The 23,572-nt window shown below is 51.7% G+C and overlaps 1 protein-coding gene across 1 annotated transcript in view; it reads right to left on the reverse strand.

Annotated features, from left to right (window-relative positions):
- ACOXL (acyl-CoA oxidase like) overlaps positions 1 to 23,572 on the reverse strand; it is a 1,019,872-nt gene that overhangs the window by 362,299 nt on the left and 634,001 nt on the right. The window contains exon 14 of the mRNA XM_085611811.1: positions 21,532 to 21,641. Coding sequence (XP_085467937.1) covers positions 21,532 to 21,641 — 110 coding nt within the window. The remainder of the gene's footprint in view (positions 1 to 21,531; positions 21,642 to 23,572) is intronic.

The following is a 23,572-nucleotide window of genomic DNA, read 5'->3' on the forward strand; positions in this document are numbered from 1 at the left end:
AGTAATAAAGGGAGGACTTGAATGTAGTCTAAAATCTAACCTACACCCAATTCTTCATGAACAATGTCCGATAGTACACTTTAGGGAGCCTCAAAACCCTTCTCAAAACTGTGTTTTCAGCCACCTGAATAGAACTGCAGACCTTATATCCCCAAATCTCACAGCCAAAACTCACTATCGGAATACATTTAGCTTTATAAAGGTCAATAATTGCCATATTATGGGAACAGCCAAGCCGCCTAGAGAACCCCTCTATTCTATAGGCTACTCTGTTAAAAGATGGCACATGGGCATTAGTCAAAGCATGCCAGTTCAATTTAGTATCTATTAACATGCCCAGGTAGCAAAATGTATCGGCTCTGCACATTTGATTACCTTTAATCTAATAGCTTTTCTTTTTAGATTTTAGCGGGCCGAAGATCATAGTATATGTTAGAATCCGGGTTCTCTGGTTGACACAGGTAGGCACTTGTGTCACGCAGGGGACCTTTCCTCTAGTCAGGGTAAGGGGGTACACTCTAACAATAACCCCTGCTCACCCTCTAGGTAGCTTGGCGCGAGCAGACAAGGCGTTATCTCAGGCGTAATGGTTAAGCATTGGTGACCACATACAATAACTTAATGACACCCCCACAAATGGACTCCACACTGGGTGTATCAAAAATATACTTCTTTTATAGAATCAGACTTATCACAAGACCAAGTAACGTTTACACAGGCCCACAATACTATTTAGTAAAAGAGTTCTTGGCTTAGCGTAGTTCTACAAAGTCTGAGCGCTTCGTTCCGGGCCGTACTCTCAGTACGCGGTAGACTCTGCAGGGGAACGGGTCTCTTACGCACTGTAGGCGCTCCAAGAGGGAGCGTACACCCTACGGTGCGATCGGGCACAGTACCTTTATCTTTGGTGAAGTCGACACGAAGGCTGCGCGGGCATCCAGCGTGATGTACGATGCGGTGTCTTCCTGGCGTTGCGTACTACGGGTGTGCAGGCTCAGGGGACGGTGCGTACGTACGGCACTTTCCAGCTTGTTGCGGCGTTCGCGCCGTACCGTGCGATTGATAACCTTGAGTTCGAGCTGCTGGTTACGAACACTCGTACGCTCTGCACAGGGGAGACGTACGCGGCCACCACACGTGCCGCAGCCTTCCCAAAAGCAGGGGGAAGGAGCGTACGCTGGCAGTACGGCTCGCAGGGGGATAAAAGCCAGTACGGGTCACAGTCCTTCCGTTACGTTGCGAGCTACGGCTCGTAGGGGCCAGATAGTCGCGTTGCTCAGGCCGGACGATACCTTCCTTTGCGGTGCGAGCTACGGCTCGTAAAGGGGCCTCAGTCACTTTGTTCGGGCCAGACAGCGGGTACAAGCTTCAGGGGGGTACACTTCGATCGGCAAGCACACACAGCAGTTCTCTTCAAGATTACAGGGAAAACGGTCCGTTTTCTAGTGCTCTCTCACGGCGGTGAAGTCCACTGGTCCTGGGACTTCGTTCAGAGGGCAAGCTCACTCACAAGCCCTTGGAGATCTTTAGCACAAGTCAAATAAAAGTTCCTTTGGTCTTTTCTTCTTCTTCTTCAGCATCAAGGCAACCACTGCAGGCCAATCCCCCAGGTCAGGGACAGTACTCCTCCATGCAGCTTTCCCAGTTCCTCCTCGTCGGACAGAGGTTTCTTCTTGGCAGGACAGGATCTAGTTTCTTAGGAGCAGGGCTCCTACATTTATACCACAAATCCTTTGTTCTCCCAGGCTAGGGGGGCCCTTTTCTAGTTCAGTCCAGTTCTGGAGCACTTTGTTGATGCGGTGCAGGCTTCTTCTTTCAGGGTGCAGGGCAGGGCCATCAGACGCACCACAGGGGGCGGAGCCAGCATTGTGGTGGCAGAGCACAGCCCTATTCCGAGTCCAGGTGTACTCCTCCCACCCATCTATAGGTCAATCTTCCTATTCACCACCAGGCTACCTAGCCCTGCCCATCTGGGTTTCCCCAGCCCTGTCACTCACACAAGCCAGACAGCAGATACACATCACGCAGAGGTGGGCTGAAATGGTTAGGCAAGCAAATGCCAACTTTCTAAAAGTGGCATTTGCAAACACAGAATATTAAAATAAACCTTGCTAAAAGATGTACCTTATTATTCGGAGTTCAGGCATACTAAACTCGATTTTCTACCACGTTCCCTGGGTCTGTTAGGATCATAGGATGTAACAATCTTAACAGCCCATTCTGGCCTATGAGAACAGGGTAGCCTTACAATAGTGAAAAACGAAATTGGCTGTAAATCACTATTAGGACATGCCACACACATCAGGGCGTGTCCTACCTTATGCTACAATGCACCCTGCCCTTGGGCCTACCATAGGGGTGACTAACATGAAGTTAAGGGAAGGTTTTAGGGACTGGCAAGTGGGTGCACTTGCCAGTCAGCATGTCAGTACCAGACTGCACTCAGGTTCTGCAATGGCAGACCTAGACATATTTTACCAGGCCGCTTCTGTGGGTGGCCCAACCAGTGCTGCAAGCCCACCAGCGGCATTTGTATTTACACGCCCTGGCACTCCTGGTGCACTTTACTGGGGGCTGATAGTAAACCAAATAAGCCAATCATGGAATCCAACCAACATATACATTTTACCTAGGGACCACTTGCACTGTGGCACTGGTTGGCAGTGGCACAGTGCTCTGAGCGGCCAACACCATAAAAACACATGAGGCACCGCGACAAAAAGTGGAAGGGAGACTCACGCCAAGGTGCCAGGTCTAACAGTATATGATTTGGAAAAACTCGTTTTCAGCCCAAGCTATCCATAAATATGAGCAAACATTTGTCTAGCAGTAGCTGAAGGTTGTTGGCTGTACACGTTGACATCCATGTATTACAAGGCTGGGACAAATCTGTCACCAGCCTTGGGGACATCATTACACTGTTCCAGTAAAAAAGGCTCAAACTGGTTAATACAAAAAAAATAAAAAATAAAAGGTGCTAATGTGCAACCCTGACAAACTCCCCTGGCCAACTTAAAGTGCAAAGTGCCCTCCCTATTCGGGCCATATATTATGAAGACCTCAAGCCCCTTGTGCAAATCGTGCAGGAAAGTGACAAGTGTATCATCCACCCCCATGGAATCCAGCACAGCCCAGAGCTTCGATCTGTTGACTGTGTCAAAGGTCGTGCTGAGGTCTATGAAGGCTAGATGGATGGTAACTTTCTTACCTGCAGTGTACTTGTTAATCAAAAGATAAAGGTTCAGATTCTGTTGAATCATTCCCCCTGCCAGGTCGAAAGCCGCATTGAATATCTGACAGTATGTAACTTTCCTCTGCCCACGCTGTTAGGCCATTCAGCAGGACACTACCAATAATTTTAACTTCCGCGTCCACTCAAGAGATGGGTCTATAGCAGGCTGGATCAGCTCTGCTCCCTTTTTTTATAAATCGGAAAAATCTCCAATTTTTACCAGGATGAAGGAATTTGACTGCGGGCTGCCGCATTTAAGTGCTGTGTAATAATTGGGGACCAGAGATCCACACAAGATGTATTAAGATCCCCGGGGACACCATCCAGGCCTGGGGATTTCCCAGACGAAAGAGCAAAATAGCTTCTCTTACTTCCTCCCAGTTATAAAAAGCATCTCCCTCTTAGAGGGGAGAAACTGTGAACAGGATGAGCTTTCAGCTTCATAGATAGACTCAAAATGTGAGACCTGTGCTTGAGCCCGAATAGTTAGAGCCATATCCAGCGTGGTGTCCGCATGAAAAGGGGGCTGATTCACCACCCTCAAGAAAGCCAAGCCATTAACTGCTCCCAGGCCTCCCGTTTAAGGGAAGCTTTTTGCTCCTTGCTGGCGACATAATACAGGTTCTTGGCCTCCTTCACTGCTACTTGGCTTCTGGGTTTTCTGATGTAGAACCGCCAGCAAGACTTTATGGGCCTTGGAACTTTTCTTATCAAACCATTTAGGCCCAAAACTATGAGGTGACCAATATGTTTAAATGAATCCATTATATCTTGATCAAAGTTCTCTGTCTGTAAACAGGTATCAAAATTAGGATGGCAGGTAAACATCAAGTTCTTTAAAAAATAATCTGGAATTACCTTGGCCCAGCCTATTCTACAACCCTGCTCCATTAATATGAGAGTCTCCTTACACAACGGGGATTTCTCGCCACATGAATCATTCCATCTGAATTCTGCAAGTAACGGGTTGTGATCACTGTGGGCGCTCTATAGTGTTTTAAAATTAATAAGGCATGAAAATAAGCTAGCTGACACTAAGAAAAAATCAATAGTGGTGCTAAGACCTCTACCTTTAAATGTGGGAACTACACCAGCAGAATCGTTTTTTAAAACGTCTTTTTATTAAACAATAACTGGTACATCCTTACAAGGATAAAGATGCAGGGCAATATCAGGTGGTTCCGCGAGGAGGATGGCATATCGTTTACATTTGAAATCACCCGAACCACCATTCCCTATTCTAGGTCCACCCGTTTCTGCATTTCTCCCTCGCCATACTGTTAATTTCTATATTTTAACCATGAGGTCCGTATCTTTTCCCATTTTGCTGGGCACCCTCTATTCTGGAATATTACACCAGCAGAATTAAACTCTTCCCTAGTCAATAGATTAAGGAGGTTAAATTCCGCCAGTAAATCATGTAAAAAATGCCCCTGCCGGGAATGAGTAAAATGCATATGATCAGAGTGAGCGTAAGAGACATCGTTCTCCAAATTAGGACCTCACTACATGAATGGGTGCAAATTAAAAACTACGAATAATCAGATCAATGTAGGTTTAGACAGGACCATAAAATACTCTACCACAAAATGTCTTAATTCTGTAACAAGGGTGCCAATTGTTGAAACAGAATTGTAAACATTTATCACTAGCAGCATGGTATTGTTGGGAGAAATTAAAAGCACACATAAAATATTAGATTCATCAAAAGGAACAGTCTCCATTTTACACCCTAGTCCCAAATTCACAAGGCCCCCCTTAGGTCTGCCATGTGCCGAAAACATGACAGTAATAAAGAAAGTAGCATATCCGTCCACATTCAGGTCTCCTGAAACATCCAAAGTCTCTTGGAGGCGAATATCCGCATAGGAGTTCAGCAGTCTCATCTTATGCTCATCTAGCAGAATATCACCAACCCTAGCAGCATTCCAACACAATATCCAAAGAGACCTACTGGTCAGGAACAGTGCCTCAGCCCCTCCCCCAGATACAGACTTAATTCTGGCTAACATTAGTCTTGCTCATGGAGCTGTGCTAACGGAGCAAATCTGTCACTGAGCTGGATATCAGGGCTGGGTTCTATGTAGGGCAAAGTTGACCACCCTACCTGCCTAAATTGGCTAGATGACACCTCTAGGGGGGACCTGACAGCCAGAGGAGGGTACAAGATACCCAGGGAAAGGTAAAATGTCAGTTCACATTGACAGATTAGGCCAACTGCTAAATAAGGTCTGTTCTACCAACCTGGGATTTCTAAAACTGACTATGATGCAGTCACCTGTGCTGGATTTAGAAAAATCCCCAATCCATCCCACCCTGCACACCATGATGATCTCTTGTATAAGAACGTGGTAAGAGACCCAGCCGAATCAAGACAAGGTGGGTTACCTTATTTTTAAGCTTGCTGTATCCGCCCCCCCCCCCCCCCTCAGAGGTGGCACGTTACCCATAACAGGGTGTTCAGGCAGGGAGTAAGTGCAAGTCAATCTTTGTGGGAGTTAAGGCATTAGTACCAGATATATGGGCCTGTGCAGGATTGCAGTTAGAATTGTAGGGAGAACCTCCTCTAGTAGAGAAAAAAGCACTAGGAGCTACAGGGGCACAGATGGAAATGTTATTAATAAAAGTAGACAATTTTCCCTCTATGTTAGGCAAGATATTAGAAAAACGAGCACCCTCCTGGGTGCTCTGGGAGGGGGCATCACAACTGATATAAATTGGCTTTTGGGATTGGAGCACAAGGTAACCTGGTGTGCAATGAGTTGGGAAAGTGTGGTGGAGTGCTAGGTGATGGTATCAAACGACAAATTCCATGCTCCAGGTTCTCCAATAGGTTAACTATATTGCCCAAGCCCCCTTTCATTTCCCCTAACCTACCTCCAGGCTGTTAAAACAAGCACTAAGGGACTCAACAACACCCAAAATGTTTAAGCCAGTATCCTGCAAGAAAGTTTGAGAGCTACCAGAGTCCACAGGTGCTGTGTCCATATCAATTGGCTTCTTGCTTTTCCTCCCAGCTTTTTTCACCAACGGTGGCCGAATCACAGATGGAGGGGCCTTATTCTTTGGACTCACAGATACATATGAAACAACGGCCTGAGTGAAACTGGGAATAATATGAGTCTTGGAATTTAACTCTGGCAGAGGCAGCTCTTCCGTGGGCCTACTAATAAGAGGAATATTTGACATACCCCGGGCAGCTATACTCGGGGGCTGGACCTCATCACAGGTAGCCACGCTATTTGTATTTGAGGAAAAGGAGGCCAGTTGATCTCCTCAGATAAAACTCCCACAGCATTATTAAGGAAGTTCATGATAGCGTTCTGAGTTCTGGGACTTTTATCCACCATGGTTACTACATCCCCTTTCTCTTACCCATCCTCTCACAGAGGAATGTCAAGGAACAGGTGAATATACGGAACACATTGCTGAAAGGCCGCAGGTAGATTAATCACGGGGAGTATTACTCATCCCAAGAAACCGATGTAAGGGGGGGGCCCAGCCCAGCCTCGACAGGACCCAGACGGGATCGCCCTTGGCCCGTGCTTTGCCCAGGTGCGTGCCATAGTGCGTAAGCCACTAGGGCTTTTAAAGCGCGATTTCCAAAATCTGGTCCCTCTTGTGAGCAGGGGAAGCCCAACCAAATCAAACCCCTATGAAGCAAAGTCTTGCATCATAGTTCTGATTGACTTGCAAGCTACGCTAAAAGATTACCAACAAAAGCTAGCTCACACAAATCTTCTTCTTTACATTGGGCACATCTGCCTTCAATTACGCTCTTCAATGCACAGCTATTTGTCTTCATCCTCGAACAGCGTATCACAGCTGATACATGTGGACCAGCTTCTATAAAACAATGCAGAAACATTGGTTTTGGAACTATGTTGTCTAATAAGCTATAGAGGAGTCAGTATATTCTATGCCTGCGCCATAGCATATTTGGCCATGTCCTGTCCATCGTATATCATCTGGGACCAAGAAGCCCTAAGATCTTCCGTGACCAATGGAAAGATCTCGTTAACCATGTCCCATCAGGCATATGTGGAGAGGCTAAGCAGACAAACTGCATTTACTGACTGCAGTGCTAGACTGGCGAAAGAAAACATACATTTGCCAAAAGTATCTATCTTTCTGGATTCCCTACCCAGAAAAGTGGTTGAGAGTGAGTTTGGATTTACTTTATAGATAGAGTCCTGTACAATATGATTTTCTGGGGTGGAGTGCTTGGTGAGAAACTCTGGGTCATCAGCAACTGTGATGTCTGGCCACCTGCCGATTCACTGGTGGGCAAGAACAAGGCTTGGACCAATTGGTTCACCATTAAAAGGAAGTAAGGACTCAGAAGTCAATGGCAGAGGCTGCAGAATTTCATTCAGAGCATTTGTTTTGTTTTCAATGGACGATAGGTGCAATTCCATTGCCTTAGCTGCCACAAAAAAAACATTACTGTAAACCAGGTACTCTCTTTCAAAGGTGGCCAATGTTGCAAGTCAAGCTCTGTCTTGAGAAAGATATTGAGCACACTGGTGGTCTGTTAATCAATGTATAAGGCATGAGCAAGTATAATGAGGGGACAGCAAGCCATCCTCATTTCCATGATCAAAATCAATACCTTCAGGTGCTCTCTTAACTGGCACAGGATCAGAGTCAGAACTAAAATGATAATGGAGCCTCTGCTGATAGTTACAACGTGGGAGAGGCACTGGGTACAGTCAAGTTGAGATTAGGGGATTTTGTAGTGCTACATGTCAGTTCGGATTCTGACATTGGCGTTGGCACCGGATCATCCTCCGGCTACTGTGGCGTCAGCACCGGCATTTGGGTGACAGGAACCACGTGGATCATGCAGCCAGAGTGGGAGTCTGAAGAGTCGGTACAGGCCCAAAAATGGGTTCTAGGAGATAGACGGCACCTGTTGACAGTAACTTGATTAGAGGCCCCTGAGGTTACTTGTGACACAAGGTCGACCCAGAGAGATCTGGTAGTGAACTGAAAAGTTTAAGCATGGCCTCTTTAAAAGGCTCAAATTAAGGGCATGTCGGGAACAACATAGAAATTGGTTCTATGTCCGGTGACCTTGAAAGACTTTAACTTACATTGTGATGCCCTTGCGCCTTCTCTTTGGAGTCAGACTGATGGGATGGGGTTGAGTCCCGCTTTGCCTTTTTATGCTCGCGTTTAGACTTCGACTTACTTGAGGACTTCAAGTGCAAAGTTTAAGGGTCGAGGAAGCGGCCTCAGGACCATGACAGTGTCAGGTACCATGACCGAGAATGTGTGAGTGGAACCTATGCAAGGGCTCTGGCGACTTCTTGTGTTCAGTGATGTACAACTTTGCCTCGAGTCTTGAATCGTCTTCGGATCCATGAGGGCACACCTCTTTAGAGTCGGTTCCCATGCCCAGACACCAAAGACACACTTTGTGCAGATCCATGACTGCTTCTGCTTCCTTCAGCACCTGAAACCTGTCCTTTTCAGTGGGGACGTAGTTCCCTAGCACATTGTGGGATTGAGTAAAAGTCACTGGAAAACCCACAAAATAGGGAGCAAAGCTGCAGAACCATGTCGAAAGGGGAAGCAAGAAAGGCTCTACTATAAGCGTACATGGGTAGCACTTATATGGAACTCTGCTCCATGACTTATTCGGCAGAATGGAGCCAGCACAGAGCCACAAGATCCCACCTAGTGGTGCACGGGAGCTCTGCTGTGAAAAAGTTTTCGGATCCAGTCTGTTGCTTGGTGGATATTCTATGATGCGGAATCTATGGTTAAATGTATCCATCAGAACAGAATGCTTCAACTAAGCGTTAGCAAAAACAAAATCATTAAATTTCATATGTTAGTAATTTTCCATAGGCTTCTTTTAGGTTGTGAAATTCTGAGCCGTAGACCATGGCTGCCTCACTTTTTTCACCAATGAATTAAGTATTAACTCAATGTCGCTAGGAAAACTTTATGGAATAACATCATAACTTAAGAGTGTCCCTATAAGTCATAGGTGCTAAGTGGCTGCTTGTCACGTGTGAGACCTTCAAACAGGCCTTAATTTTTGGGTTGACCTCACTTGCACTCTGACCTATGAGGTTCTGCATTCGAATTGCTTGAAAAAACCTTTATAGACAGTGAAGAACAAGTTACTTACCTTCGGTAACGATGTATCTGTAAGAAACATTAGTTAGTTAGATTCCTCACCTTAGAATATCCCCAGGCGTCAGACTGGATCCGGAAGATTTTTCGTCAGCAATACCCCTTGCGCGTCACTAGGCGTCGTCTGCGGCTCCGCGTCCGTCGTCGGCGTCGTGCGCCGGAATGACGTCGTCGGAGTACTTACACGCCGCCCTCGCGCGCTGACGTCAGTTCTTGTACATAGCTTTCCGCGCCAGGAACGCAGAGCCATGCAAAGACCGACACTGGTGCCAAAAATAAAATCTAGGGCCCTGAAAAGGATAACCTTAACCCTAGATGTCAGTTCGCAGAACGGGGAGGATAGGTGGGTCGGTGAGGAATCTAACTAACTAATGTTTCTTACAGATACATCGTTACCGAAGGTAAGTAACTTGTTCATCTGAAAGAAACACGTTAGTTAGATTCCTCACCTTAGAATAGATACCCAAGCAATACCATCCCCGGTGGTGGGTCTGCGAACCAAGATCACACCAGAGGGAGGAGCCTAGCGCGCAACCAAGATGGCCGCGTCGGTGCGAGGCTCCCGAGAACCTCCGTGACCTCCGACACATATCCTGAAAATATCCTGTCCTAGATGAGGGGACTGTTTTGGTGAGCCCGAGCTGAGGCGGCACCCGTTTTCCGCTTCCAAATTGGACCTCGGACACCGGCGGAAACATCGATTGAGGCTTGCGGCCTTCTCCACGCCGGACCCCGGATTAGATCTGTGGGGCTATCCGGAGACAAAGTGAACAACAGCGGCGGGCAGGGCTCGGCGATTCGCGTACCCCGCACTTTCACTTTCGCTTTTGCACCCTCCTTGCTGTCTTGGCGAGGTTGGGTTGCGGGGCACTGTGAGGTGGTGTGGCCTCGTTGGGGTACCCTGCCGGCCCGCCGGCTGTGATCCACCCCGCGGGTCTGTGGTGGCCCCCCCCCGGAGCCCGTGAACCGGCTTGCCTGCCCTTTGTGACGTGATTGGCACGATCGGGGGACTGGAACCATGTCCACAAAGCAAGATGGTGACCGGGCAAAGGTGAAATCGACCCGACGTGGCGCAGCCCAGCAGTCTAACAGCATGGACCGCTATACCCTCCAGAAGGGATCTCCTGAAGTGCCGCGTAGGTCCCCCGAGGGCCCGACTGATGCTCCTGCCCTGCCCGCGGACCTGACCCTGCGGGATGTCATGGGTGCTATCGCCGAGATGAAGGCCTCGGTGAGCCAGCGTTTTGATACACTGGCGCAGAAGATAGACTCGGTCCTCGTGGATGTTGGCTTGGTGAGGGCCGATCTATCCAAGACCAATGATCGGGTCGATTCTTTGGCCCACACCACATCGGGCCTCACGACAGATGTGGCGACCCTCCAAAAGGAGGTGCGCCGGCTTGGCCAGGCGAGTGCGCTGATGGACCGCCGCTTGGAGGATTCCGAGGGTCGGGCCCGGAGGAACAATGTCCGCATTATCGGGGTGCCTGAGGGACGTGAGGAGGCGGCGGCGGACCTATTCGTGGAGGACTTGATTCTCACTCATCTCCAGCCCCGGGGGCTGAGTAAATTCTTCGCGGTGGAACGGGCCCACAGGGTTCCCGGGGGAAGGCCTAAGACCGGAGCCCCTCCGAGGCCTCTCATCGCCCGGATTTTCAACTTTCGGGACAGAGATGCTATTCTGCAATCCTCCAGACTACAGGGACCGGTCAGACTCGACAACATGGACATTAATTTTTATCCTGATTTCACTCCAGCGGTCCAAAAACAGAGACTGAGCTTTCTCGGAGTCAAACGTCGTCTAAGAGACCTTAACCTCAAGTATGCGATGCTTTTCCCAGCTAAGTTGCGGGTGGAGGTGGATGGCCGCACGCACTTTTTTGATCGTCCCGAAGCGGCTGGGGACTGGCTGGATACTTTGCCTGGGGATCGGGCTCGGGGGGGCGGGGGGGGAGCGGTTGGGGGAGAGGGCTCGCCGGATCAGGACTGAGGGACTAATATTAGGCCTCGCTCTGGACAAAATTGATGTCACTTTGGACTGTTCGTCTGTTCGAGTAAGTTCCCCTCCTGTGGAGGTCGTGTGGGGTCTCTTGGGGGTTCTCCCTCCTCCTCTGGGGGCTTAGTTAGTTTAACCATCTATGGGGCGACAGGCACACTGCACTTTGGGGGGGCTGTTTGGGCTCATGCAGGGGTGCAGGGAGGGGGGAGTTCTGTTTGGGTGGGTGGGTTGGGGTGGGGTGTTCTTCGTTTTTACCACAAGGCAAACCCTTTTTTGTATTGGTCTTAAGGTGCTCTTCGGGGGACGAACGATGGCTTTTGTGTGTGATGGGGGGTAGGGACTTGACTTTGTTGTCTTGGAACGTTAATGGACTGGGGGATAGGATCAAACGAGGTGTGGTCCTGCAGTATTTGAAACGAATCTCACCCGATGTAGTCTTTTTGCAGGAGACACATCTTATTGGTAATTCTTTTTGTGCCATGAATCGGCGTGGCTACCGTTTAGTGGCCCACTCGGGCTTCACGTCGGGCTCACGGGGTGTGGGCATCATGGTGAAGAACTCGCTCCCGTTGGAAATTGATGAGGTGCTTCATGATGATAGGGGACGCTACACTGTCTTGGTGGGGAGAATGGAGGGCAAAGTAGTTGTCTTTGTATCAGTATACGTCGCACCGGGACTACAGTCGACCACTTTTGCAGACTTGGGGCGCCTTCTCCTTGGCCTTCCGGGGGGGCTTCTGGTGGTTGGGGGGGGACTTCAATGCGGTGGTTTCTGGAACTGTGGATCGTCACCCCCCTAGGGACCTCCCCCGGGCACAGACGTGGCTGTCCGGCCTCTTGGATACACTGGGATTGGTGGACTGCTGGCGCTTAAAACATCCCACGCAGCTGCAGTACACTTTCCACTCGGGGGCCCATGGTAGCCTCTCACGGCTTGATTATGCCCTTGTCCCGGCGGCCTATGTTGGGAGGGTAGGAGAGGTGCGCCATTTGGCGCGGGGTATTTCAGATCACTCCCCGCTCCTGTTATACATTGATGTCTTCCCGAGGGGTGAGGGCAGGGTAGCTCCAATCAATGCCTGGTACCTGCGCGACCCCATCATTCGCGCTGACTTGATTAAATCCTTACAGCGCTACTTTGATGAGAATGTGGGGTCTGTCTCTTCGGCTATCTCCCTATGGGAAGCCTTCAAGACAGTTCTCAGAGGGGAGGCCCTATCCCTTATTTCCCATGCCCGGAGGCGCGAGCGGGAGGAGGTGACCCGGGTGGAGGCCGAAATTGTCGAATTGGAGGGTGATCTAGAGGGTGGGGTGACAGATGCTGCGCTACATGTCCTACAGCTTAAGCAGGCGGCCTACAGGGCCCTCGTCACGGAGGCGGCCAGGGGCCTCAGTAGGGAGCAACAGGGGCGACTGTATGATGTGGGTGATAAGGCTGGTAAACTGCTCGCATGGTTGGATAAAAAGGAGAGAGCGAATCGTGTGGTCCCGCTGATTGAGAGGATGGATGGAGTGAGTGTAACCGAGCCAGAAGAAATTGTCTCCTCTTTCGCGGATTATTTCCGTGAAGTGTATTCCCCGGTTTCTCCCTGCTCGGAGGAGGATTCCCATGCCCTGCTTAGGGATATCGCGCTCCCTTCCCTTTCGGAGGAGGACAGGGTGTCGTTGGATGCCGCTCCCACCTCCGACGAAATTGCCCTCGCCATACGCTCGGTCGCTTCTGGTAAGGCCATGGGCCCGAATGGCATCCCTATCGAGTTGTATAAGTTGCGACCGGATGCATTGGCACCCCACCTTCGCGCGATGTTCCTAGCGGCCCACTCGTTGGGCTCCCTCCCGCTGGACCAGCGTCTGGCTACAATCGTGGTGATCCACAAGGAAGGGAGACCTCGGGACCGGGTCACATCCTATCGGCCTATCTCGCTCTTAAATGCGGAGCCCAAAATTCTTGCCAAGGTGCTGGCCAATCGGCTGGTCGGCGTGGTGGGCGATCTGGTCCATCAAGACCAGTCCGGCTTTATTCCCCATCGCAACACAGCCCTTAATCTGCGGCGCTTGCACGGGGTGCTCGCACGTGTTCCATTCGTGCGGGAGCCGGCCATACTGGCGTCCTTAGACGCCACCATGGCGTTTGACACGCTTGAGTGGCCATACATTTGGGCGATGCTGGCGAAGTTTGGATTTGGCCCGGGTTTCATCAGTTGGGTCAAATTGTTGTATTCGGGCTCATTGGCGCAGGTGGCGGTAAACGGACGAGTATCGGCCCCATTCGAGCTGGGCCGGGGCACGCGGCAGGGCTGCCCCTTGTCACCGCTCCTGTTTGCGCTGGCCTTGGAGCCCCTGGCGGAGTGGCTGCGGTGGGAGCCTTCCATCCGTGGTCTCCGTTGGACCCCCGAGTACGAGGACCGCGTGTCCCTATACGCTGATGACATCCTTTTGTACCTAGCCTCCCCACGTAAATCACTAATAGTCCTGGTTGATGTTTTACGTTCATTTGGCCGCAACTCAGGCCTTGTCATCAACTGGGCTAAATCATGTGTGTATGTGCTCTCCGGGGAGGCTCCCGTCCTCCCGCGGGGCTGTCCGATCCAGATTGCCGCTCAGGGGTTTAGGTACCTGGGTGTCTACATTACTCTGGACCCGGAAGCCCGCTATGAGCGGAACTTGCTTCCCCCCCTCCAGCGCTTGAAGGAGGACGTCGCGCGCTGGCGGCGCCTGCCGCTTTCGCCGCTCGGCCGGGCGGCGCTGTTTAAAATGATGTCGTTGCCACGCTTCCTGTACGCTCTCCAGAACACTATGGATTTCGTCCCGGCGCGTTACTTCCGTGAGGTGGAGAGTCTACAGCGCCGCCTGTTCTGGGACGAGAGGCCGCGTATTGCCCTGGCGAAGTTGACGCTCCCATGGTACGACGGGGGGATTGCCCTCCCGGATATTAAACGGTATTACTGGGCCTCCCAGTTAGCTGCAATCAACCATGGCCTCTACGGGCCCGCCTTGAACCCGGCTTTTGAAATGGACAAGATGCTACTGCCAGGTGGCGACTACAATCGAGCGCTCTACTCTGGCGCGCGCGACGCTCGCCTGACGGGACCTACGCGTGTCATGGTGCGAGTATGGCACGCGGCTAATGCAGCTATGGGGTGGAAGGACCGTTTGACCCGGGCGTCACCGCTGTACGCACCTGAGAGGTTGGGCTCCCTGTGGACCTCGAAGGGCTTCGAGAAGTGGGACATGATAGGCATCAGTAAAGTCGGGGATCTCTGGACGAGGGGGGGATTTAAAACATTCGAGATGCTGCAGACGGAGTTTCAGCTGCAGGACAGTGAATACTTTTGGTACCTGCAGGTCCGTCATGCACTGGGCTCCGTCTTCCCAGACGTTGCCTCCATCCCGGAGTCTTCCCCCCTGGAGGACAGAGTGCTAGATGGCCATGTCCCAGACAGCACGATCTCCCTTATTTACAAAAAGCTGATTAATGACCGCTCGGGCTTACTAACCGGCCTCCGAGAGGCTTGGGTTGCCGATGGGCTGGAGTTGGACGACGAGGACTGGACCTCCGCGGTGGCCTCTCCGAAGGAGGTGGCCATACCGGCTCGCCTTCGCTTCGTCCAGCTTAAGATACTCCACCGGGTCTACATGACGGGGCCAAGGCTTCTGCGTATGGGCTATGCTGAGGATGGGCTGTGTAAGCGTGGGTGTGGGGCTTTGGCGACCTTTATGCATATTTTGTGGGAATGTCCGAAGGTGGAGCGATTTTGGCGTGGTGTGCACGAGGTCCTGCGAGTGGTTACGCGTGTCGCGCTGCTGCCTGAAGCGAGGAGGTGCCTGTTGAATGTGTGGGAACCGACTGACTACACGGCTCCGCAGATGTGGTGGGTGACTCTGGGATATATGGTAGCTAAGCGTGATATTGCTCAACTGTGGGGATCCCAGAAGCCCCCGGCGGTGTCGGCCTGGAAAGAACACATGGACTGGTGCATGTTTCGAGAGAAGGTGGTGTATGTGGCGAGGGGTAAGCCTGGGACATGGGTGAAAGTATGGGGCCCCTGGAACGCCTATCATGGGGGTATCTGCGCGCCACCACTGCTGCCTGCTGCCTCACCGGCCCCGTCCCCTTAGCTGACTCCTTCCCCCAGCTCCGGGCACAGGGTTCCCCCAGTCCTTGCTCTGTTTCCCTTCCCCTCTTTAGACTCCTGTGGCTACTTGGGGTCCCCCATTCGGGGAGCACGTACTGCTACTGACGATTGCGGGTTGCCTTGTGGGTGTGATTTTTTTTTTCTTGTTGTTTACATAAAATGAAACCGTATTGTGGGGTCTGACTGACATGGCTTACGGCATTGATACCTTCTGATTATGCTCCTCTGCAACACCAAGTGTTTTACGAACGTATGATATATGCTCATGTCATCCTAGCGGCCGGCCTGAAGGTTGTAGGCCCATACCTGTATATTCTCGAGATTTGTAATAAACGGTTTCAAAAAAAAAAAAAAAAAAAAAAATAAGATCACACCAGAAAGTCCTGGAGGACAGAAAGGCCAAAGAAGCCATCCCTCCGGACTTGGCTGTCAAGGCAATAATGCCTGGCAAACGTGTGTAGCGAAGCCCACGTCGCCGCCTGACAGATGTCCTGCAAAGGGACACCCCGTCCCAAAGCAGTAGTAGCCGCTGTGGCCCGAGTAGAATGGGCGCGCAGCCCAACAGGAGGGTCCTTTTTTGCCAAGGAGTAACAAATTTTGATGCACAAAACGACCCACCGAGAGATGGTCCGTTTGTGCACAGCTTTCCCCTTCTTAGCACCTACGTATCCAACGAAAAGTTGGTCGTCCACCTGGAACTGCTTTGTGCGGTCCAAATAAAAGGAGAGCGCACGTTTTGGGTCCAGACGGTGGAGCCTCTCTTCCTCTTTGGAAGGATGCGGAGGCGGAAAGAAGGTGGGCAAGGTGACAAACTGCCCAAGATGAAATGGAGTCACCACTTTCGGAAGAAAGGAGGGACGAGGCCGAAGGACAACCTTGTCCGGATGAACAGAGAGAAAAGGAGGCTTTGAAGATAAAGCCTGGAGCTCACTCACCCGTCTAGCCGAGGTGATGGCTACCAGAAAAGCAGTCTTAAGCGTCAGCAGACGAAGAGGACAATTATGAAGAGGCTCAAAGGGAGCACACATTAGAAATGTGAGAACAAGATTCAAGTCCCACTGAGGCATTACAAAAGGGACAGGAGGGAACGTGTGAGTAATGCCTTTTAGAAAGCGTGTAACTACAGGGGACATGAAAAGAGAAGGCTGATCAGGAAGCCGCAAGAAGGCAGAGATGGCAGCAAGATAACCTTTCAGGGTGCCCAGGACAGAGCCCTGCCGGGCCAAGGAACGAAGAAACAGTAGAACCTCAGAAAGAGGGGCGGAAAGGGGATCCACAGCCTTTGCTGTGCACCATGCCACAAATTTGTTCCACCGGCAGGCGTATACCGTCTTTGTGGAGGGACGCCTGGCTGCCAGAATGATATCACAGACTTCAGGAGGCAAGTCAAATGGCATCAACTGCCGCCGCTCAATCTCCACGCATGGAGGTGGAGGCTGGACAGGTTCGGGTGGAGGACCGTCCCCTGCTGCTGCGACAGAAGATCCTCCCGAAGGGGCAGACGTATCGGAGGATCGGTCAACATACTGAGTAGCTCGGGATACCAGTACCTTCGTGCCCAATCCGGAGCCACCAAGATGACTCGGGCCCGGTCGTGCCTGATCTTCTTCAGCACTCTGGGCAGAAGTGGTATAGGCGGAGAGGCGTACAACAGACCGCAACTCCACTCGTGACGAAAAGCGTCGCCGAGCGAGTGCCGCCTTGGAAATTCCAACGCGCAGAACTGCTGACATTGCGCGTTCTCTTCGGTGGCGAATAGATCTAACCAAGGCTCTCCCCACTGCTGAAAGAGACCTTGCGCCACTTCGGAGTTCAGACGCCATTCGTGAGCCATCATGCACCGGCGGCTGAGTTCGTCTGCTCTGGCGTTCAGAGAGCCCGCCAGATGTTGAACCACTAGGGTGACGCCCTGGTGTTCCAGCCATGTCCAGAGGCGCAGAGCATCCTGGCAAAGGGTCCACGGCCCCACCCCGCCCTGTTTGTTGCAATACCACATGGCGGTGGTGTTGTCCGTGAACACCTGCACGACACTTCCCCTGACAGAGGGAAGGAAGGCTTTCAGTGCAAGTCGGATCGCTCTCAACTCCAACAGGTTGATGTGGAGACGAGACTCCGCCGGAGACCAGAGGCCTCTGATCTCCGCCTCTCCCATATGGCCACCCCATCCCAGGAGGGACGCATCCGTCACTACGACATGCTCCGGTTGGGGAAGGGAGAGGCTCTTGCCCTTGACCCAATCGCGGTCCGTGAGCCACCACTGCAACTGCTGTGCAGTGCCCTCCGAGATCAAGACATGGTCGGACAGGTTGCCGTGATGCTGGGCCCACTGAAACTTCAGGTCCCACTGCAGAGCCCGCATGCGCCGCCTGGCGTGAAGCACTAGTAGGATGCAGGAGGCCATCAGCCCCAGAAGCCGCAACACTAGCCTGACCGAAACCCAGGATAGAGGCCGAAAGATGGGAATCAGGGCCTGTATATCCCGGACCCGCTGTTCCGGTGGATGGACCCGGAACTGCGCCGAATCGAGAACCGCTCCGATGAAGAGGAGCTTCTGAGAGGGACTAAAGTGTGACTTCGGCACGTTGATGGAAAATCACAGCAAATGCAGGAGATCCGCCGTAGTCTGGAGGTGGGAGACGACTGTCTGGGGCGAGCCGCCTTCAACAACCAGTCGTCGAGATAGGGGAAGACTGGAACCCCTGATCTGCGCAGATGAGCTGCGACCACCGCCATCACTTTCGTGAACACCCGAGGGGCACTGGTGAGGCCGAAGGGGAGCACGGTAAACTGAAAGTGCTCTTGGCCCACCGTGAACCGCAGGTAACGCCGGTGGGCCGGCAGGACGGGGATGTGGAAATATGCGTCCTGCAAGTCCAACGCTACCATCCAGTCTCCGGGGTCTAAGGCAGCTAGAACCTGAGCCAAAGTTAACATCTTGAACCTTTCCTTCCGGAGGCAGGCATTGACGTTCCGGAGGTCAAAGATAGGGCGTAGGCCCCCTTTGCCCTTCTTGGGAACCAGAAAGTAGTGGGAATAACAACCACGACCTACTTCTGTGCTCGGAACGCGCTCGACGGCCCCCTTGGCCAAGAGGGCCGAAACTTCCTCGTGGAGAAGATTCAAATGATCCCCCGAGATACGGTGGTGCTGCGGTGGCATGGCTGGAGGGGTCGTCTCGAAGGGGAGGGAGTAGTCCCTTCGGACGATTTGCAGCACCCACCTGTCCGATGTGATGGACCGCCAGTGGAGCAGGTGATGGCGAACTCTGCCGCCCACTGGCGTGGAATGGGCCTGAAAGCTCGGACTAGGAAGGCTTTGAGGCGGATGCTGCCGGGGTGGATGTGGGCTGACCTCGTCGTCCTCCAGAACCGCCTCGGCGGAAACCACGTCCGCGACGGCGCGCAGGTTGGTTCTGCGGCTGGTGGCTAGGCGCACGTGAGGAGGCACCCCTTCCTTGGCCACGAAAGGGGCGAAAGGCGGAAGTTTGCGACCGCGGGGCCGAGAGGCCCAAGGACTTGGCCGTAGCCCAGGAGTCCTAAAAGCGATTCAGCGCACTGTCCGCTTTCTCGCCAAAAAGGCGAGTGCCATCAAAGGGCATGTCCATGAGAGTGCTCTGGACATCGCCCAAAAATGACGTGGACCGCAGCCAGGCGTGACGTCTAAGCGCCACTGTGGTAGAAATGGCCCTACCCAGCGAGTCCGTAGTGTCAAGCCCACATCGGATAGCATGTCGCGCTGCATCCCTCCCATCGGCCAGAGCCTGGGTAAGTCGTGTCCGGACCTCCTCCTGACACAGGGGCAGCACGTCCTCCACCGCATCCCACAGAGAGTGGGAATAACGGTCCAAGAGACAGGCGGTGTTCAAAGACCGCAGGCCCAAACTAAGGGAGGAGAACAGCTTCTTGCCAAACTGTTCCAGTCTCTTGGAATCCCGGTCCGGCGGGGCGGTCGGGAAGGAGGATTGGGAGGTAGAGGCCTGGATAACCAGGCTCTCAGGGGTAGGGTGTTGGGACAGAAAACTGGGGTCGCCCGGAGCAGGGCGGTGGCGCCTGGCGACGTTCCTGTCCACAGGAGGAACTGTGGAGGGCTTGAACCAGGTGCCCTGCAGAACGTCAATGAGGGCCTCATTGAATTGCAGCAGAGGCTCAGTGGAGCTTGCTGCAGACTGAAGCACCTCAGTAAGGACGTTAGTCCTCACAGCCACGGCAGGCAGCTCGAGCCCAAGGGCTGCGGCCGCCTTGCGCAGCACCACAGAGAAAGCAGCGCCCTCCTCCGAAGCCACAGTCGGAGGAGAGACGAATCCAGTGTCCGGAGAGGTATCCAGGCCACTGGCCTCCCCCAGTTGATCTGCCCAGTCCTGTGACATTTGAGCCTGAAGGGCCATAGGATCCTCGGATCCCTCCCAGTTGTCCCCATCATCCGATTCCTGGTATACAGGAGGAAGGAGCGGAGCCGGGCGATAGACATAATGTGTCTCCAGCGGCGCCGAACGCGGCGTCCATCGACGCCGTATCGGCGCCGGGCCCGGAGCGGGGCTGAACTGGGGCTCGACGTCGAGCGGAGTTGGCGTCGGCGTCGGGGGTGGTACCGGTGTCGACGCCGGCAGAGGAGGCGTTACGAGGTCGACCGGCGTCGGCGGGGACTCGGGAACGGGTCCCTCGGGCGCTTGCGTCGTCGAGGCCGGAGCCGTCAACGGCGCCGGGGCCGGAGCCGCCGGCAGGCAAGGCAGCCCAGTCGGGTCCGCGGGGCCCGAAGGCGCGCCAGCGGGCGTCGACGGCGGAGCCAGGCTCCTCATGGCCGAGAGGAAGGCACTGACTTCCGCCGGCGTCGCGTCAGTCCCAGGAACCGGTGGGTATGGGGACTTGCGCGGCGCCTGTGGCTCCGCCGGAGCCGCGGGGTGGAACCACCCTGACCCTCGGCCGAGTCGCGCGACCGGCGAGGGGAGTCCGAAGAGCGGTGTCGCCTCTTGGACTTCTTGGAATGCTTCGACTTACCCGAAGACTTGGATCCCGACGACCGATGGTGACGTCGGCTGCGGCTCCGCGACCGTTCCTTGGACCTCCTCCTGGACCGGGATCGAGAGGCGCGCGGAGCCGATTGGCGAATCTCGAGAAGCTTACGGGACCGCTCCCGTCTAGCCTTCGAGGTCAGGGCCTTGCAATCCGAACACGACTCCGCGTCGTGGTCGAGGCCCAAGCAGTAAAGGCACCGGCGGTGATGGTCCGTAACCGACATCAAGCGGTTGCAGTCAGCACAGGCTTTAAAACCAGGCATCCTACCGGCACCGGAGTCGAGACAAGATCAAAAAGGATCAAAAAAGTTAGTCAAAAAATGACTAAAGGGGTAGCTCTCCCGGATCTGCGCTTACTGGCGCGGAAAAAAGAAGAACAAGAACTGACGTCAGCGCGCGAGGGCGGCGTCTAAGTACTCCGACGACGTCATTCCGGCGCACGACACCGACGGCGGACGCGGAGCCGCAGACGACGCCTAGCGACGCGCAAGGGGTATTGCTGACGAAAAATCTTCCTGATCCAGTCTGACGCCTGGGGATATTCTAAGGTGAGGAATCTAACTAACGTGTTTCTTTCAGATTTTTGGCTTAAAAGGCATGCCAGGTTGAAGGTGGTGAATATGCTAAATGTTTTTTTACCCACAAAAAAAAACATGTCTAAAGTAGATGCTATTAGGTTTGCGATTCATCAGTGTGGTAAAACCTCAGATTATTGAGTTTATGACATGGGCCTGCCATATGTCTGCTTCACCCCATTCATAGAACAATCAACAATTGTGCAGTTAAAATGTCAGTCATAAAATTCATACGGATGACCCAGAGCTCCAACAATAAAATCCAGAAGCAGTATCCATAGTTTATTCTCGCCTAATATCAAACAAAAAGAAATAAAAGGCATCTGTGGAGAAGTGCAAGCCAAATTAAATATCTCAAAAAACGTTACCGACTCATCCTTGGCAGAAAAATAAAGATCTAAAAATATCATTCAATTTAAATCAATTATTACCTGGTCCTTAAGCTATCTCCAAGAGAACTTTTCCAATTCCTAAGAAGACCAAATATTGGACTTTCTTCATATTGTCTTGTGTACTGGGCAAGAAGCTCACGGACCACAACCTGCGGATAAAACAAAAAAGTTAAACTGTTAAATATTTAACTACCCCCAGGTATCGTTCATAAAGTACTGTGATTTAAGCAGCGATCAAATAAAGGGATCAAAGGGAACAAGGACGATGACAAGTTTTTCACTACCCTACAACACTACATATTTGGACATCTTCACACAAGCCAGGAAATATTAATTTTCTACAATAGCTTCCATTTCCTGTCTCTTGTTGAGAGGTTTGCAAATATTTGGGCTAGAGTTCAAGGAAATGTGTGTGTTTACACAAAGCAATCAGACTGAAAGAATATTTCTGGAGATTCTGGTATGAAAGGAGAATGCTAGCAAGCAAATCAGAAACTTTACATTTCTAGAGAACAAATGAGATCAGGTTAGAGTTTCAAAATAAAAACTATTTGATGCACATTTTTCAGCTCAAATATATTAGCAAGGTTTAAAAAAGAAAGTAAACAGAATATACTCACTGTATGTCAAGAGAACAATGAGTCAGGATGATGATAAATATTCAACATTCAATACAGCAGGAATGTAAGAAGTTAAAATAATTTGTTTAGATAACCGGTAAAGTCCTGTGAAGTCAGTCCTACATCAATGTCAAAACTGGTATTTATATAGCCATTGTACAGTATGTCTTCCTATTAATGTTGAGGTGTTATTTGTTTTATATATTGGTTGATCTAGATTTGGATTTTTATATATACCCTTTATAGATCTTAACACAAAGGAGTTTTACTATAAACAATTAACAATGAGGGGTAAAAGCAGTGGCAGCTGCTCCATTTGGGCAGAGGAGCATTGTCCCCCTGCTGTGAGCACAGCAAAAGTGAAAAATAAAACAGTAATGAAGTGACTTTATTACCATTTTATTTTCCACTCTGCCAGCCGCAGGAGCGGAGTATTAGGGCAATGTGGGCAGGGCAGTTGCTACAGTGCAGACTAGAAGCAGGGAGGCTAGGTGCCTGGCTACACCAGTTTAAACTGCTCATGTCACTTTGGCCTGCCGTCTTGCGACGGCCAGCCTGACATGCGCAGTTTAAACTTCTCTAGCCCGAGATATCATACAGCCAGGTGCATAGACAACTCAGGCCCTTCATGCCACGATGAGTGGTGAGCCAGCTCACTCCAACCAATCCTGGTGCTGCTTCCATGCTGGGTAACAGCATGAGAGCAGTGTTGGGATTAGTTAGGGGAGTTGGCCCTGGTGACGTCACCGGGCCATGCATGGAGTTTGCAGGAGTCTGGCCACGGAAACTGAAGAGGAGTAGGCACGAAGAATGCTGGTGGCGTCTAAGCACTCGCCTGAGTCAATAAATAGAGCATCTTGCTGATTGACACCTACTGATCGCGGCCTGTAGTGGCACAGCTTTGCATGCTCAAGGCGCTTGAATCTGGTGAGCATGGACAGGTTGCTAGTGGTCTACTTAATTTGCCTGGCCATGTTCTGGGGGTGCTTTCTCATTGCTCATTCTTTCAACTTGTGGATATTTGTAAGCATCTCTTATATAGCGCGCCCTAGTCCGAAGGCAGCTGAGCGCTGTAGAGGGCCTTAATAAAGATACAATGTGACGTCACATTGAATTGTGATCACTGTTTGTCTTCCTGCCGACAGATACATTAGTTTCATGTCGCCTAGTTAAGATACTAAATGCTAGCAGCGTGAGGACATTCTGTTGCTTTTAGCTTGACGCTCATTTGCCGGAGCTGCCACAACACAGCACTGGGGGTAGGGGGCCTGCAAGCTGTGGCGAGAGGCTGATTGAGAACACTTCAATCCATCAACATTCAATTTAGCTGAAGTACTAATGAATTTCTGACTTATCAGAAAGGCTTGACAGCGGTGCACGGCAAAGTGATGTGCTTGGAGGGAGCAACCTTGTCTCTCCTTTAGCATCTCAATCTAGTAGGCCACATGGCGTGAAGACAG

The sequence above is a fragment of the Triturus cristatus genome, chromosome 6 (assembly GCF_964204655.1).
Source record: "Triturus cristatus chromosome 6, aTriCri1.1, whole genome shotgun sequence".
Taxonomy (NCBI): Eukaryota; Metazoa; Chordata; class Amphibia; order Caudata; family Salamandridae; genus Triturus; species Triturus cristatus.